Source organism: Oncorhynchus mykiss, chromosome 18 (genome assembly GCF_013265735.2).
Source record: "Oncorhynchus mykiss isolate Arlee chromosome 18, USDA_OmykA_1.1, whole genome shotgun sequence".
NCBI lineage: Eukaryota > Metazoa > Chordata > Actinopteri > Salmoniformes > Salmonidae > Oncorhynchus > Oncorhynchus mykiss.
In genome coordinates, this window is record NC_048582.1 from 12,941,465 (window position 1) to 12,956,924 (window position 15,460).

A 15,460-nucleotide genomic window follows, 5' to 3' on the forward strand; every position below is an offset into this window, starting at 1 on the left:
GATTTCTCCTACACAAATAATATTTTTGGAAAAAATTAACATTTGCTATCTGAGAGTCTCCGCATTGAAAACATCCGAAGTTCTTCAAAGGTAAATTATTTTATTTGAATGCTTTTCTTGTTTTTGTGAAAATATTGCCTGCTGAATGCTAGGCTTAATGCTATGCTAGGCTATCAATACTCTTACACAAATGCTTGTGTAGCTTTGGTTGAAAAGCATATTTTGAAAATCTGAGATGACAGTGTTAACAAAAGGCTAAGCTTTTGTTTCAATATATTTATTTAATTTCATTTGCGATTTTCATGAATATAAAAACTTGCGTTATGCTAATGCGTTATAGTTGAAGTATTTTTCTGTCGATTTCTCAGCCAAGCAGGATGAACAAACGTGACGTTTTTCGCCTACAAAAATATTATTTTTGGAAAAAAGGAACATTTGCTATCTAACGGAGTCTCCTGAGTGAAAGCATCTGAAGTTCTTCAAAGGTAAATGATTTAATTTGGTTGCTTTTCTTATTTTTGTGAAAATGTTGCCTGCTGCCAGCACAGCCTAGAATAGCATTATGCCATGCTAAATTTACACAAATGCTTGTCTAGCGTTGGCTGTAACGCATATTTTGAAAATCTGAGATGACAGTGTTGTTAACAAAAGGCTAAGCTTGTGTTTGAATATATTTATTTAATTTCATTTGCGATTTTCATGAATAGGAAAGTTTGCGTTATGGTAATGTGCTTGAGGCTATGATTACGCTCCCGGATACGGGATTGCTGGTCGCTAGAGGTTAAATAAATATATGCTGACCACAAATTACGCTGCGCCTTGGTCTCCTTCAAACAACGCATGTTACAATCACCCTGTACCTATATCAGCCACGTCCAGACAGTGGTCCTTGGAGCTGAACACTCCGTGGGAGGTCCTGGCCATCACGTTCATGCAGTATATGGTCCAGATGGATGTGTGGCCACTGTCAAAGTGACAACTGTTGGGGCCGCCCGTTACATAGTCTGGACACTCACGCCTCGGGCCCTTTCTGTGACAAACAAGAAAGGAATGATATGGTCAATTCAATTCAATTGAATTGGATACATTGTTACTACACGATGTGATAGAATGAAAATACCTGCCTTTACTGAGAAAAAAAGACTTGAAATTAAAAACTAGTGTTAGAATATTTCAAGGTGTTTTTTAATGAATGCAGGATTTTATCCACTACCAATCCTGCAACAAGGAGAGTACAATGTGTGTATATATATATATATATATATATATATATATATATATATATATATATATATACACACATTGTACTCTCCTTGTTGCAGGATATATATATATATATATATCGTACATGGTGTGTATATATACAGTATATAGTACATGGTGTGTGTATATATATATATATATATATATATACACTGCTCAAAAGGGAACACTAAAATAACACATCCTAGATCTGAATGAATGAAATATTCTTATTAAATACTTTTTTCTTTACATCGTTGAATGTGCTGACAACAAAATCACACAAAAATTATCAATGGAAATCAAATTTATCAACCCATGGAGGTCTGGATTTGGAGTGACACTCAAAATTAAAGTGGAAAACCACACTACAGGCTGATCCAACTTTGATGTAATGTCCTTAAAACAAGTCAAAATGAGGCTCAGTAGTGTGTGTGGCCTCCGCGTGCCTGTATGACCTCCCTACAACGCCTGGGCATGCTCCTGATGAGGTGGCGGATGGTCTCCTGAGGGATCTCCTCCCAGACCTGGACTAAAGCATCCGCCAACTCCTGGACAGTCTGTGGTGCAACGTGGCGTTGGTGGATGGAGCGAGACATGATGTCCCAGATGTGCTCAATTGGATTCAGGTCTGGGGAACGGGCGGGCCAGTCCATAGCATCATTGCCTTCCTCTTGCAGGAACTGCTGACACACTCCAGCCACGTGAGGTCTAGCATTGTCTTGCATTAGGAGGAACCCAGGGCCAACCGCACCAGCATATGGCATATGGTCTCACAAGGGGTCTGAGGATCTCATCTCGGTACCTAATGGCAGTCAGGCTACCTCTGGCGAGCACATGGAGGGCTGTGCGGCACCCCAAAGAAATGCCACCCCACACCATGACTGACCCACCGCCAAACCGGTCATGCTGGAGGATGTTGCAGGCAGCAGAACGTTCTCCACGGCGTCTCCAGACTCTGTCACGTCTGTCACGTGCTCAGTGTGAACCTGCTTTCATCTGTGAAGAGCACAGGGCACCAGTGGTGAATTTGCCAATCTTGGTGTTCTCTGGCAAATGCCAAACGTCCTGCACGGTGTTGGGCTGTAAGCACAACCCCCACCTGTGGACGTCGGGCCCTCATACCACCCTCATGGAGTCTGTTTCTGACCGTTTGAGCAGACACATGCACATTTGTGGCCTGCTGGAGGTCATTTTGCAGGGCTCTGGCAGTGCTTCTCCTGCTCCTCCTTGCACAAAGGCGGAGGTAGCGGTCCTGCTGCTGGGTTGTTGCCATCCTACGGCCTCCTCCACGTCTCCTGATGTACTGGCCTGTCTCCTGGTAGCGCCTCCATGCTCTGGACACTACGCTGACAGACACAGCAAACCTTCTTGCCACAGCTCGCATTGATGTGCCATCCTGGATGAGCTGCACTACCTGAGCCACTTGTGTGGGTTGTAGACTCCGTCTCATGCTACCACTAGAGTGAAAGCACCCCCAGCATTCAAAAGTGACCAAAACATCAGCCAGGAAGCATAGGAACTGAGAAGTGGTCTGTGGTCACCACCTGCAGAACCATTCCTTTATTGGGGGTGTCTTGCTAATTGCCTATAATTTCCACCTGTTGTCTATTCCATTTGCACAACAGCCTGTGAAATTTATTGTCAATAAGTGTTGCTTCCTAAGTGGACAGCTTGATTTCACAGAAGTGTGATTGACTTGGAGTTACATTGTGTTGTTTAAGTGTTCCCTTTATTTTTTTGAGCAGTGTATATACAGTATATAAAGCCTGGTGTGTGTATATATACAGTATATAAAGCCGGGGGTGTGTGTATATATACAGTATATAGTACCCGGTGTGTGTATATATACAGTATATAGTACCCGGTGTGTGTATATACAGTATATAGTACCTGGTGTGTGTGTATGTATATACAGTATATAGTACCTGGTGTGTGTGTATGTATATAGTACCTGGTGTGTGTATGTATACAGTATATAGTACCTGGTGTGTGTATGTATACAGTATATAGTACCTGGTGTGTGTATGTATACAGTATATAGTACCTGGTGTGTGTATATACAGTGCCTTTGGAAAGTATTCAGACCCCTTGTCTTTTTCCACATTTTGTTACGTTACACCCTTATTCTTAAATTGATTAAATAAAAATAATCCCTCAGGAATCTACACACAATACACCATAATCACACATTTTTGCACATTCATAAAAAACAAAACAGAAATACCTTATTTACATAAGTATTCAGACCCTTTGCTACGAGACTCGAAATTGAGCTCAGGTGTACCCTGTTTCCATTGATCGTCCTTGAGATGTTTCTACAACTTGGAGTCCACTTGTGAAAAATTCAATTGATTGGACATGATTTGGAAAGGCACACACCTGTCTATATAAGTTACCACAGTTGTCAGTGCATGTCAGAGCAAAAGCCATGATGTCTAAGGAGTTGTCTGTAGAGCTTCGAGACAGGATGCGTCGAGGCACAGATCTGGGGAAGGGTACCAAAACAGTTATGCAGCAATGAAGGTCCCCAAGAACACAGTGGCCTCCATCGTTCTGAAATGGAAGAAGTATGGAACCACAAAGACTTTTCCTAGAGGTGGCCGCCCAGCCAAACTGAGCAATCGGGGTAGAAGGGCCTTGGTCTGGGAGGTGACCAAGAACCCAATGGTTACTCTGAATGAGCTCCAGAGTTCCTCTGTGGAGATGGGAGAACCTTCCAGAAGGACAACCATCTCTGCAGCACTCCACCAATCAGGCCTTTATGGTAGAGTGGCCAGACGGAAGTCACTCCACAGTAAAAGGCACATGACAGCCAGCCTGGAATTTGCCAAAAGGCACCTAAAGCACTCTCAGACCATGAGAAACAAGATTCTCTGGTCTGATGAAACCAAGATTGAACTCTTTGGCCTGAATGCCATGCGTCACGTCTGGAGGAAACCTGGCATCACTCCTATGGTGAAGCATGGTGGTGGCAGCATCATGCTGCGGGGATGTTTTTCAGCGGCAGCAACTAGGAGACAAGTCAGGTTTGAGGGAAAGGTGAACAGAGCAAAGTACAGAGAGATCCTTGATGAAAACCTGCTCCAGAGCACTCAGGACCTCAAACCGGGACAAAGATTCACCTTCCAACAAGACACCGACCCTAAGTACAATGCAGGACTGGCTTTGGGGACAAGTCTCTGAATGTCCTTTAGAGGCCCAGCCAGATCCCGGACCTGACCCAGATCTAACATCTCTGGAGAGACCTGAAAATAGCTGTGTTTTCGCTTTGTCATTATGGGGTATTGTGTGTAGATTGAGCAGGATTTTTACAAATGTAATCCATTTTAGAATAAGACTGTAACTTAATAAAATGTGGATCAAGGGGTCTGAATACAAATGCATTGTACAGTAATAGTACGTACTCTAAGGAGTAGGTGAGGCTGTAGGTGATGTTGTCGCCACTCTCTGAGTTGTTGTCAAGGGGATGCCACCAGCAGGTGAAGACCTCCATGTTGGGCGAGCGGCAGTAGTAGATGTGGGGCCGGGTCGTCACGGCAACAGCACCTGGGGGATAAAACGAGAGGTTAATGACTCTAACCATCTCTATGGATATCTGCATTCACTGTCGGCTTTTTCTAACAGACTGATATATTTTTCTATGCACTGTTCTGGTGAATACACGGATCAACAATTTATAAACATGAAGAAATACATGCCAAAATCATTCAGCTATCAAAATAATCCATATTATAAAACATCAGCCTCTTAACATTTCACCGGGCCTCTCAGGTGCCCTGGTTGTCAGGGAAACTCAAATCCAGGTTCATGACATTTGGGTGAACGCTAAAAACTGTTAATCCGTTAACCAGGTTGGTCTTACGACTCTTTTTGAGAGCAGCAGCTGGTAGGAAACTGAACTGAACCCCAAATCAAACAGCAGGACCTCGTGAGAAGGATTACATCTCCAACAGTGACACTCAGGCTGACTGGAACAAACAGTTACTGTTTAAATCCATTTATTTCCCTGAAGAAGCACATTATGTAACTTACAGTGACGTGGACACTTATGATTTAAACATTGTATAGACAGTACCTTTTGCTTTAATGATTAACCCATGTTATGTTATGAGGCTATTACACCATGACAAGTTTTATAAGGCTAATAAACATGACCGTCTTGAATAAGGCTGTTCAATTGACAGTTAATGTTCTATGTATTTCCAATGTCAGGAAATACAGTATTTCTGAGGCAGTATGGTAGTGACAGACTGACTGTCACACACACGCACGCACGTAAATACACACACACACACACACACACACACACACACACACACACACACACGCTCCCTGCGGTGGAGGTGCATCCAGGTAACATCTGTTGAGAGACTTATAATGAGGTGAGGTCACTAGAGAGAACAGGCCTTGACCTACCCATTGTCTAATGACTGACTGAGATTACTGGTCCACTGAGAAGTATTACTACATACTGTACTTCTTAATGGACCAGTAATCTCAGTCAGTCAGCAAATCACAAATCCTACCAGGAAAACAGGACCACTCTGGAAACTGGCCTTATAGACTACATGTGACAGGCATATATAACAGTACAGACACTGTGCTGTACTTTAGATAGATATGACATTGGCAGTTTCCTATTCATAGGCGCTTGGCAGTGTTTGAGGCACACGAACAGTGCATTCAGAAAGTATTCAGACCCCTTTTCCACATTTTGTTATGTTATAGCCTAATGCTTCAGATTAGGAGTTGACTGTAACTGAATCATCAGACAGTTAAGAGTCCCTACCGGGGGTAGATTTGACTGGGACACAGAGTAGGACAGGGGTGCTCCACTTGCTCCAGAGGCCGTTGTTCTGGGAACGGCATCTCACCCTGACAATGTACTCTCCTACCGGCAGATCCAGCAGCTCCAGACAAGGCTCTCTCAGCAAGCCCTTCACCTGCAGACACACAGGGGGTGATAGTGAGCTGTCAGTAGCAGTTACAGTACACATCCATCATTTAGCAGATGCTCTTATCCAGAGCAATTTACAGTAGTGAGTACATACATTTTCATACATTTTTCATACTGGTCCCCCATGGGAATCAAACCCACAACCCTGGCGTTGCAAGCACCATGCTATACCAAATGAGCTACACGGGATAGAGGTGACAGAAGGTGATGAGTAGTGTGATACTGGTTAAAGTGACAGTTTAAAAATCCGATACTGTTGAAATAATATGGTACTGTTTAAAAAAAGATGTTTCACCGTTCAGCCAGACTAAACCATGAAGCCATAGAGAGCTGCTGCGTTTCTGTTTGTTTCTGTTCTTTCTCTTCTCTCATCTGACAAAGAGCCAGGATCATCGGTCGTAACGTGGGTAACAGACAAACTCCTGGTTTAACTGTGAAATAAGCACATCTTCCTCTTAAAGAATCAATCAAGGACATGACATGCTTCCCACATCACAAGCTTAACACCCTCAAATGGTGTTGATAAACACTGCACCTACACCCCTCCCTCTCTCTCTGTCCCCCTCTACCCCTCTCTCTCTCTCTCTTTCCCCCGCTCTCTTTCCCCCCCACCTCTCTCTCTCTCGCTCTATTTCCCCCTCTCCATCTTGCGTGCTCTCTCTCTCTCTCTTTCCCCCTCTCTCTCGCTCTTTCCCCCGCTCTCTTTCCCCCCCCACCTCTCTCTCTCTCGCTCTATTTCCCCCTCTCCATCTTGCGTGCTCTCTCTCTCTCTCTCTCTCTCTCTCTCTACCTTCCAGTTGTTGGGCTCGGTGATGCGTCGGTACTGCAGCTCGAAGACCAGGGTGATCCAACCGTACTGGATGTGGGAGGGATTGGGGTAAACCCAGGACACCATGGCGGTGCGGCCAGCTTCCTCCTCCGTCTCGTTCAACAGGGTGTAGGTCAAGTTAACCGGAGCCTCTGTCTCCACTGCAGACAAACAGACAGACAAGAAAACTGCATGGTGTGGGCTTGTTATGGTTGTATGCTTCACAGGGAGAGAAGAAGAGCTAGAACGTAAATAGAGAAACAATGAGATAGGAGGATGGTGAAAGGAAAATACCTAGGCTGGCAGTCAGGGGGAGGGGAGAATACACAATGAACAGCAAACAGGATGTGGAGGGACAACAGAGACAACAAGCAACATGCTGAGGTAATGGTACGTGAATGGGGTTATCTTTTATAATGAACATGGAGAAAGGCCAGTTGGAAGGGGTTTCAGAGTAAGAAGGGGAAGCTTCATAGGTTCTGAATGACACATCTCTATTGTTACCGTGAGAAAAAGCCTAGAGCCTGGAGAGGAACCCTTCTATTTTCCTTCACATGCGTTACTATTCTCTGTGTATACGGAAGCACAATGTAGACATGAGTGGTGACTGTTTGCAATGTGCATAGAGTATTGAACATTCACATGCACGTGTACACAAACACACACACACACACACACACACACACACATCAGGGTGCTCTTTCCATCGACTTTGGGAGTGCACTCACTGATGGAGAAGTAAGAGGGACAGAATGGGTTGAAATGAGGAGGAGCAGACGTCACACAAACAGGGAGAGGAGGCGTGGCCGACGCCAGACACACAGGAAGAGACATCACAAATATCAGACACAACAGTGGGTTAACACAACAGTCATAGGTTGAGCCGAAATAGCACCCTATTCCATATACTATAGTGTACTGAAATAGAACCCTATTCCATATACTATAGTGTACTGAAATAGAACCCTATTCCATATAATATAGTGTACTGAAATAGCACCCTATTCCATATAATATAGTGTACTGAAATAGAACCCTATTCCATATAATATAGTGTACTGAAATACCACCCTATTCCATATAATATAGTGTACTGAAATAGAACCCTATTCCATATAATATAGTGTACTGAAATAGCACCCTATTCCATATACTATAGTGTACTGAAATAGAACCCTATTCCATATAATATAGTGTACTGAAATACCACCCTATTCCATATACTATAGTGTACTGAAATAGAACCCTATTCCATATAATATAGTGTACTGAAATAGCACCCTATTCCATATACTATAGTGTACTGAAATAGAACCCTATTCCATATACTATAGTGTACTGAAATAGAACCCTATTCCATATAATATAGTGTACTGAAATAGCACCCAATTCCCCTTAGGTTCTGGTCAAACGTAGCACACTATCTAGGGCAACTTGATTCAGCTACAGGGTGACTTTTGTTGGAGCTAATGGTTGGGGGGCTGGAAAATAATGATAATAATTTGTACACTGCAAATTGACCACAACTAAGCCCCAAAAGAGATCGTATTTGAAAAGAACAGTAATTTCATACCTTGATTACATTGAGACAACATCACATATTTCTATTTCTTTATTTGTGTAAATACTTGGGAGCAGATTTCCTAAATTAAACTCAATTTTAGCTGAATTGCTGCTGATTTGACAGTTTTCTTCTTTTGGGGTGGGGGGGCAAGAGAAATCACTAGCCAGATGGTTTTTGATCTCGGCAGCAGGATGCCGTTCCAGACTGAGTGGAGCCCCCAGGTGGTCCATATCAGGGGTTCCCAAACCGTTCCCCCATTCCAGCATTGGGGAACAGCCTGCCCCACCCCCCCCCCCCCCCCCCCCCCCCCCCCCTCCACATCTATTTCTATGGGCACAAGCTCTGTTCATGACAGAAACTGTTCACACCCTTCTTGTTGGTGGAGAGAATGTTGCAGGTTTCTGTAATTCTACACATTTTGTCATGGGGTGCAAAGAACATTTAGCAGTTTAAAGCTAATTGTATTGCAATTGTATTCATTTTGCCATGTCTAATGTGTATTCATGTTATATCTGAGTGACTAAAAACATACAACAATATCTATGGGCTAAAAAACATATAAATAAACTTGAGCTAACATGGGCTAGTTGAGCTGGACATTTCTGAATAGCTCTCTAAGTTATGTATTGACGAACATGATAAGAGGAACTGATGATGTACTACCCAAATTTGACCCAGTTTGGGAACCACTGGTCTATATCACCCTGTACCTATATCATCCCCATCCAGACAGTGGTCTATATCACCCTGTTCCTATATCAGCCACATCCAGACAGGGGTCTATATCACCCTGTACCTATATCAGCCACATCCAGACAGTGGTCAATATCACCCTGTACCTATATCAGCAACATCCAGACAGTGGTCTATATCACCCTGTACGTATATCAGCCACATCCAGACAGTGGTCTATATCACCTTGTACCTATATCATCCACATCCAGACAGTGGTCTATATCACCCTGTACCTATATCATCCACATCCAGACAGTAGACTATATCACCCTGTACCTATATCAGCCACATCCAGACAGTGAACTATATCACCCTGTACCTATATCAGCCACATCCAGACAGTGAACTATATCACCCTGTACCTATATCAGCCACACCCAGACAGTGATTTATATCACCCTGTACCTATATCATCCACATCCAGGCAGTGGTCTATATCACCCTGTACCTATATCAGCCACACCCAGACAGTGATTTATCTCTCCCTGTACCTATATCATCCACATCCGGACAGTGGTCTATATCTCCCTGTACCTATATCAGCCACGTCCAGACAGTGGTCCTTGGAGCTGAACACTCCGTGGGAGGTCCTGGCCATCACGTTCATGCAGTATGTGGTCCAGATGGATGTGTGGCCGCTGTCAAAGTGACAACTGTTGGGGCCGCCCGTTACATAGTCTGGACACTCACGCCTCGGCCCCTTTCTGTGACAAACAAGAAAGGAATGATATGGTCAATTAAATTCATCTCAACTAATTTATTTAAGTGAAGATGGTCTCTTAGAGTACATTGTTACTACACTACACTATATATATATATATATATATATATAGTATATCGTACATGGTGTGTATATATATATATACAGTATATAAAGCCTGGTGTGTGTATATACAGTATATAGTACCTGGTGTGTGTATATATACAGTATATAAAGCCTGGTGTGTGTATATATATATATAGTATATAGTACCTGGTGTGTGTATATATACAGTATATAAAGCCTGGTGTGTGTATATACAGTATATAGTACCTGGTGTGTGTATATATACAGTATATAAAGCCTGGTGTGTGTGTATATATATATATATATATATATAGTACCTGGTGTGTGTATATATACAGTATATAAAGCCTGGTGTGTATGTATACAGTATATAGTACCTGGTGTGTGTATATATACAGTATATAAAGCCTGGTGTGTGTATATACAGTATATAGTACCTGGTGTGTGTATATATACAGTATATAAAGCCTGGTGTGTGTATATATATATATGTATATATATATAGTATATAGTACCTGGTGTGTGTATATATACAGTATATAAAGCCTGGTGTGTATGTATACAGTATATAGTACCTGGTGTGTGTATATATACAGTATATAGTACCTGGTGTGTGTATATACAGTGCATTTGGAAAGTATTCAGAACCCTTGTCTTTTTCCACATTTTGTTACGTTACAGCCTTATTCTTAAATTGATTAGATAAAAATAACCCCTCAGGAATCTACACACAATACACCATAATCACAAATACTTGCACATTCATAAAAAACAAAACAGAAATACCTTATTTACATAAGTATTCAGACCCTTTGCTACGAGACTCGAAATTGAGCTCAGGTGTACCCTGTTTCCATTGATCGTCCTTGAGATGTTTCTACAACTTAATTGGAGTCCACTTGTGAAAAATTCAATTGATTGGACATGATTTGGAAAGGCGCACACCTGTCTATATAAGGTCCCACAGTTGCCAGTGCATGTCAGAGCAAAAGCCATGATGTCTAAGGAGTTGTCTGTAGAGCTTCGAGACAGGATGCGTCGAGGCACAGATCTGGGAAAGGGTACCAAAACAGTTATGCAGCAATGAAGGTCCCCAAGAACACAGTGGCCTCCATCGTTCTGAAATGGAAGAAGTATGGAACCACAAAGACTTTTCCTAGAGGTGACCGCCCAGCCAAACTGAGCAATCGGGGTTGAAGGGCCTTGGTCTGGGAGGTGACCAAGAACCCAATGGTTACTCTGAATGAGCTCCAGAGTTCCTCTGTGGAGATGGGAGAACCTTCCAGAAGGACAACCATCTCTGCAGCACTCCACCAATCAGGCCTTTATGGTAGAGTGGCCAGACGGAAGTCACTCCACAGTAAAAGGCACATGACAGCCAGCTTGGAATTTGCCAAAAGGCACCTAAAGCACTCTCAGACCATGAGAAACAAGATTCTCAGGTCTGATGAAACCAAGATTGAACTCTTTGGCCTGAATGCCATGCGTCACGTCTGGAGGAAACCTGGCATCACTCATATGGTGAAGCATGGTGGTGGCAGCATCATGCTGCAGGGATGTTTTTCAGCGGCAGCGACTGGGAGACAAGTCAGGTTTGAGGGAAAGGTGAACAGAGCAAAGTACAGAGAGATCCTTGACGAAAACCTGCTCCAGAGCACTCAGGACCTCAAACCGGGACAAAGATTCACCTTCCAACAAGACACCGACCCTAATTACAATGCAGGACTGGCTTTGGGGACAAGTCTCTGAATGTCCTTTAGAGGCCCAGCCAGATCCCGGACCTGACCCAGATCTAACATCTCTGGAGAGACCTGAAAGTAGCTGTGTTTTCACTTTGTCAATATGGAGTATTGTGTGTAGATTGAGCAGGATTTTTACAAATGTAATCCATTTTAGAATAAGGCTGTAACTTAATAAAATGTGGATCAAGGGGTCTGAATACAAATGCATTGTACAGTAATAGTACGTACTCTAAGGAGTAGGTGAGGCTGTAGGTGATGTTGTCGTCACTCTCTGAGTTGTTGTCAAGGGGATGCCACCAGCAGGTGAAGACCTCCATGTTGGGCGAGCGGCAGTAGTAGATGTGGGGCCGGGTCGTCACGGCAACAGCACCTGGGGGATAAAACGAGAGGTTAATGACTCTAACCATCTCTATGGATATCTGCATTCACTGTCGGCTTTTTCTAACAGACTGATATATTTTTCTATGCACTGTTCTGGTGAATACACGGATCAACAATTTATAAACATGAAGAAATACATGCCAAAATCATTCAGCTATCAAAATAATCCATATTATAAAACATCAGCCTCTTAACATTTCACCGGGCCTCTCAGGTGCCCTGGTTGTCAGGGAAACTCAAATCCAGGTTCATGACATTTGGGTGAACGCTAAAAACGGTTAATCCGTTAACCATTTGTCACGACTCCTACCGAAGGTGGCTCCCCTTCCTGTTCAGGGTGGCGCTCGGCGGTCATCGTCACCGGCCTACTAGCTGCCACTGATCATTTTCTCCCCCTCCTTGTCTGTTTATTAGTAACACCTGTGTTTAGTTAGGTTAATTAGTTGGGCTTTATTATCTAGCCGGCCCGCCTGCTGGGTGTGCGGGATTGTTTTATGTGTACTCGTGTACACGCCTGTAAGTCACGGTTGTTCGTGTACGTGTGTTATTCGGGACTGTTTGGTTCCCCTGTGTTTTGGGGCATTTGTTTGAGTGGCGTCGTTTCAAATGTGTGGTGATTAAAGAAGTAGCTCTACTCTGAACTCTCTGTTTCCTGCGTCTGACTTCTTCCTCCACTACACCCCGGCATTACACCATTATAGAAGCTCACAAAGGGTGAGGTGAGTTTGTCTGGATGGCGATGCGGGAACAACCCCATGTGATACAAACTAAGGAAGTTTGAACACAAGTGTTTTGTGAAGTTATTTTCTTCTTATGTCATTGAACTGGAAACAGAGATCTCATATGTTTGAAAACAAACAAAAGCATAGCACACACACTGAAGGGGGGGTCTAGTTGCACCAAAAACAAGTTGAAGCTAATATACAGGTTGGTCTTACGACTCTTGTTGAGAGCAGCAGCTGGTAGGAAACTGAACTGAACCCCAAATCAAACAGCAGGACCTCGTGAGAAGGATTACATCTCCAACAGTGACACTCAGGCTGACTGGAACAAACAGTTACTGTTTAAATCCATTTATTTCCCTGAAGAAGAACATTATGTAACTTACAGTGACGTGGACACTTATGATTTAAACATTGTATAGACAGTACCTTTTGCTTTAATGATTAACCCATGTTATGTTATGAGGCTATTACACCATGACAAGTTTTATAAGGCTAATAAACGTGACCGTCTTGAATAAGGCTGTTCAATTGACAGTTAATGTTCTATGTATTTCCAATGTCAGGAAATACAGTATTTCTGAGGCAGTATGGTAGTGACAGACTGACTGTCACACACACGCACGCATGTAAATACACACACACACACACACACACACACACACACACACACGCTCCCTGCGGTGGAGGTGCATCCAGGTAACATCTGTTGAGAGACTTATAATGAGGTGAGGTCACTAGAGAGAACAGGCCTTGACCTACCCATTGTCTAATGACTGACTGAGATTACTGGTCCACTGAGAAGTATTACTACATACTGTACTTCTTAATGGACCAGTAATCTCAGTCAGTCAGCAAATCACAAATCCTACCAGGAAAACAGGACCACTCTGGAAACTGGCCTTATAGACTACATGTGACAGGCATATATAACAGTACAGACACTGTGCTGTACTTTAGATAGATATGACATTGGCAGTTTCCTATTCATAGGCGCTTGGCAGTGTTTGAGGCACACGAACAGTGCATTCAGAAAGTATTCAGACCCCTTTTCCACATTTTGTTATGTTATAGCCTAATGCTTCAGATTAGGAGTTGACTGTAACTGAACCATCAGACAGTTAAGAGTCCCTACCGGGGGTAGATTTGACTGGGACACAGAGTAGGACAGGGGTGCTCCACTTGCTCCAGAGGCCGTTGTTGCGGGAACGGCATCTCACCCTGACAATGTACTCTCCTACCGGCAGATCCAGCAGCTCCAGACAAGGCTCTCTCAGCAAGCCCTTCACCTGCAGACACACAGGGGGTGATAGTGAGCTGTCAGTAGCAGTTACAGTACACATCCATCATTTAGCAGATGCTCTTATCCAGAGCAATTTACAGTAGTGAGTACATACATTTTCATACATTTTTCATACTGGTCCCCCATGGGAATCAAACCCACAACCCTAGCGTTGCAAGCACCATGCTATACCAAATGAGCTACACGGGATAGAGGTGACAGAAGGTGATGAGTAGTGTGATACTGGTTAAAGTGCCAGTTTAAAAATCCGATACTGTTGAAATAATATGGTACTGTTTAAAAAAAGATGTTTCACCGTTCAGCCAGACTAAACCATGAAGCCATAGAGAGCTGCTGCGTTTCTGTTTGTTTCTGTTCTTTCTCTTCTCTCATCTGACAAAGAGGCAGGATCATCGGTCGTAACGTGGGTAACAGACAAACTCCCGGTTTAACTGTGAAATAAGCACATCTTCCTCTTAAAGAATCAATCAAGGACATGACATGCTTCCCACATCACACGCTTAACACCCTCAAATGGTGTTGATAAACACTGCACCTACACCCCTCCCTCTCTCTCCTTCCCCCGCTCTCTTTCCCCCTCTTCCTCTCTCTCTCTCTTTCCCCCGCTCTTTCCCCCTCTACCTCTCTCTCTTTCCCCTGCTCTCTTTCCCCCTCTACCTCTCTCTCTCTCATTCCCCCGCTCTCTTTAGCCCTCTACCTCTCTCTCTCTCTCATTCCCCCGCTCTCTTTCCCCCTCTACCTCTCTCTCTCTCTCTCATTCCCCCGCTCTCTTTAGCCCTCTACCTCTCTCTCTTTCCCCCGCTCTCTTTCCCCCTCTGACTCTCTCTCTCTCTCCCCCGCTCTCTTTCCCCCTCTACCTCTCTCTCCCTCTCCACCGCTCTCTTTCCCCCTCTCTCTTCCCCTCTCTCTCTTTCCCCCCTCTCTCTCTCTTTCCCCCTCTCTCTCTTTCCCCCTCTCTCTCTGTCCCCCTCTCTCTCTCTCTCTCTTTCTCTCTCTCTCTCTCTCTCCCTCTCTCTCTCTCTACCTTCCAGTTGTTGGGCTCGGCGATGAGTCGGTACTGCAGCTCGAAGACCAGGGTGATCCAACCGTACTGGATGTGGGAGGGATTGGGGTAAACCCAGGACACCATGGCGGTGCGGCCAGCTTCCTCCTCCGTCTCGTTCAACAGGGTGTAGGTCAAGTTAACCGGAGCCTCTGTCTCCACTGCAGACAGACA

At 43.9% G+C, this 15,460-nt stretch overlaps 1 protein-coding gene across 3 annotated transcripts in view; it reads right to left on the reverse strand.

The window, feature by feature from the left end:
• Nucleotides 1–15,460, reverse strand: part of LOC110513917 — a 97,660-nt gene that overhangs the window by 7,803 nt on the left and 74,397 nt on the right. For all 3 annotated transcript variants that reach the window (XM_036951305.1, XM_036951304.1, XM_036951303.1), the window contains exons 9-16: nt 15,269–15,447; nt 14,077–14,230; nt 12,067–12,208; nt 9,844–10,013; nt 6,993–7,171; nt 6,035–6,188; nt 4,650–4,791; nt 861–1,030 (exon numbers count right to left, since the gene is read on the reverse strand). In XM_036951305.1, coding sequence (XP_036807200.1) covers nt 861–1,030; nt 4,650–4,791; nt 6,035–6,188; nt 6,993–7,171; nt 9,844–10,013; nt 12,067–12,208; nt 14,077–14,230; nt 15,269–15,447 — 1,290 coding nt within the window. The remainder of the gene's footprint in view (nt 1–860; nt 1,031–4,649; nt 4,792–6,034; nt 6,189–6,992; nt 7,172–9,843; nt 10,014–12,066; nt 12,209–14,076; nt 14,231–15,268; nt 15,448–15,460) is intronic.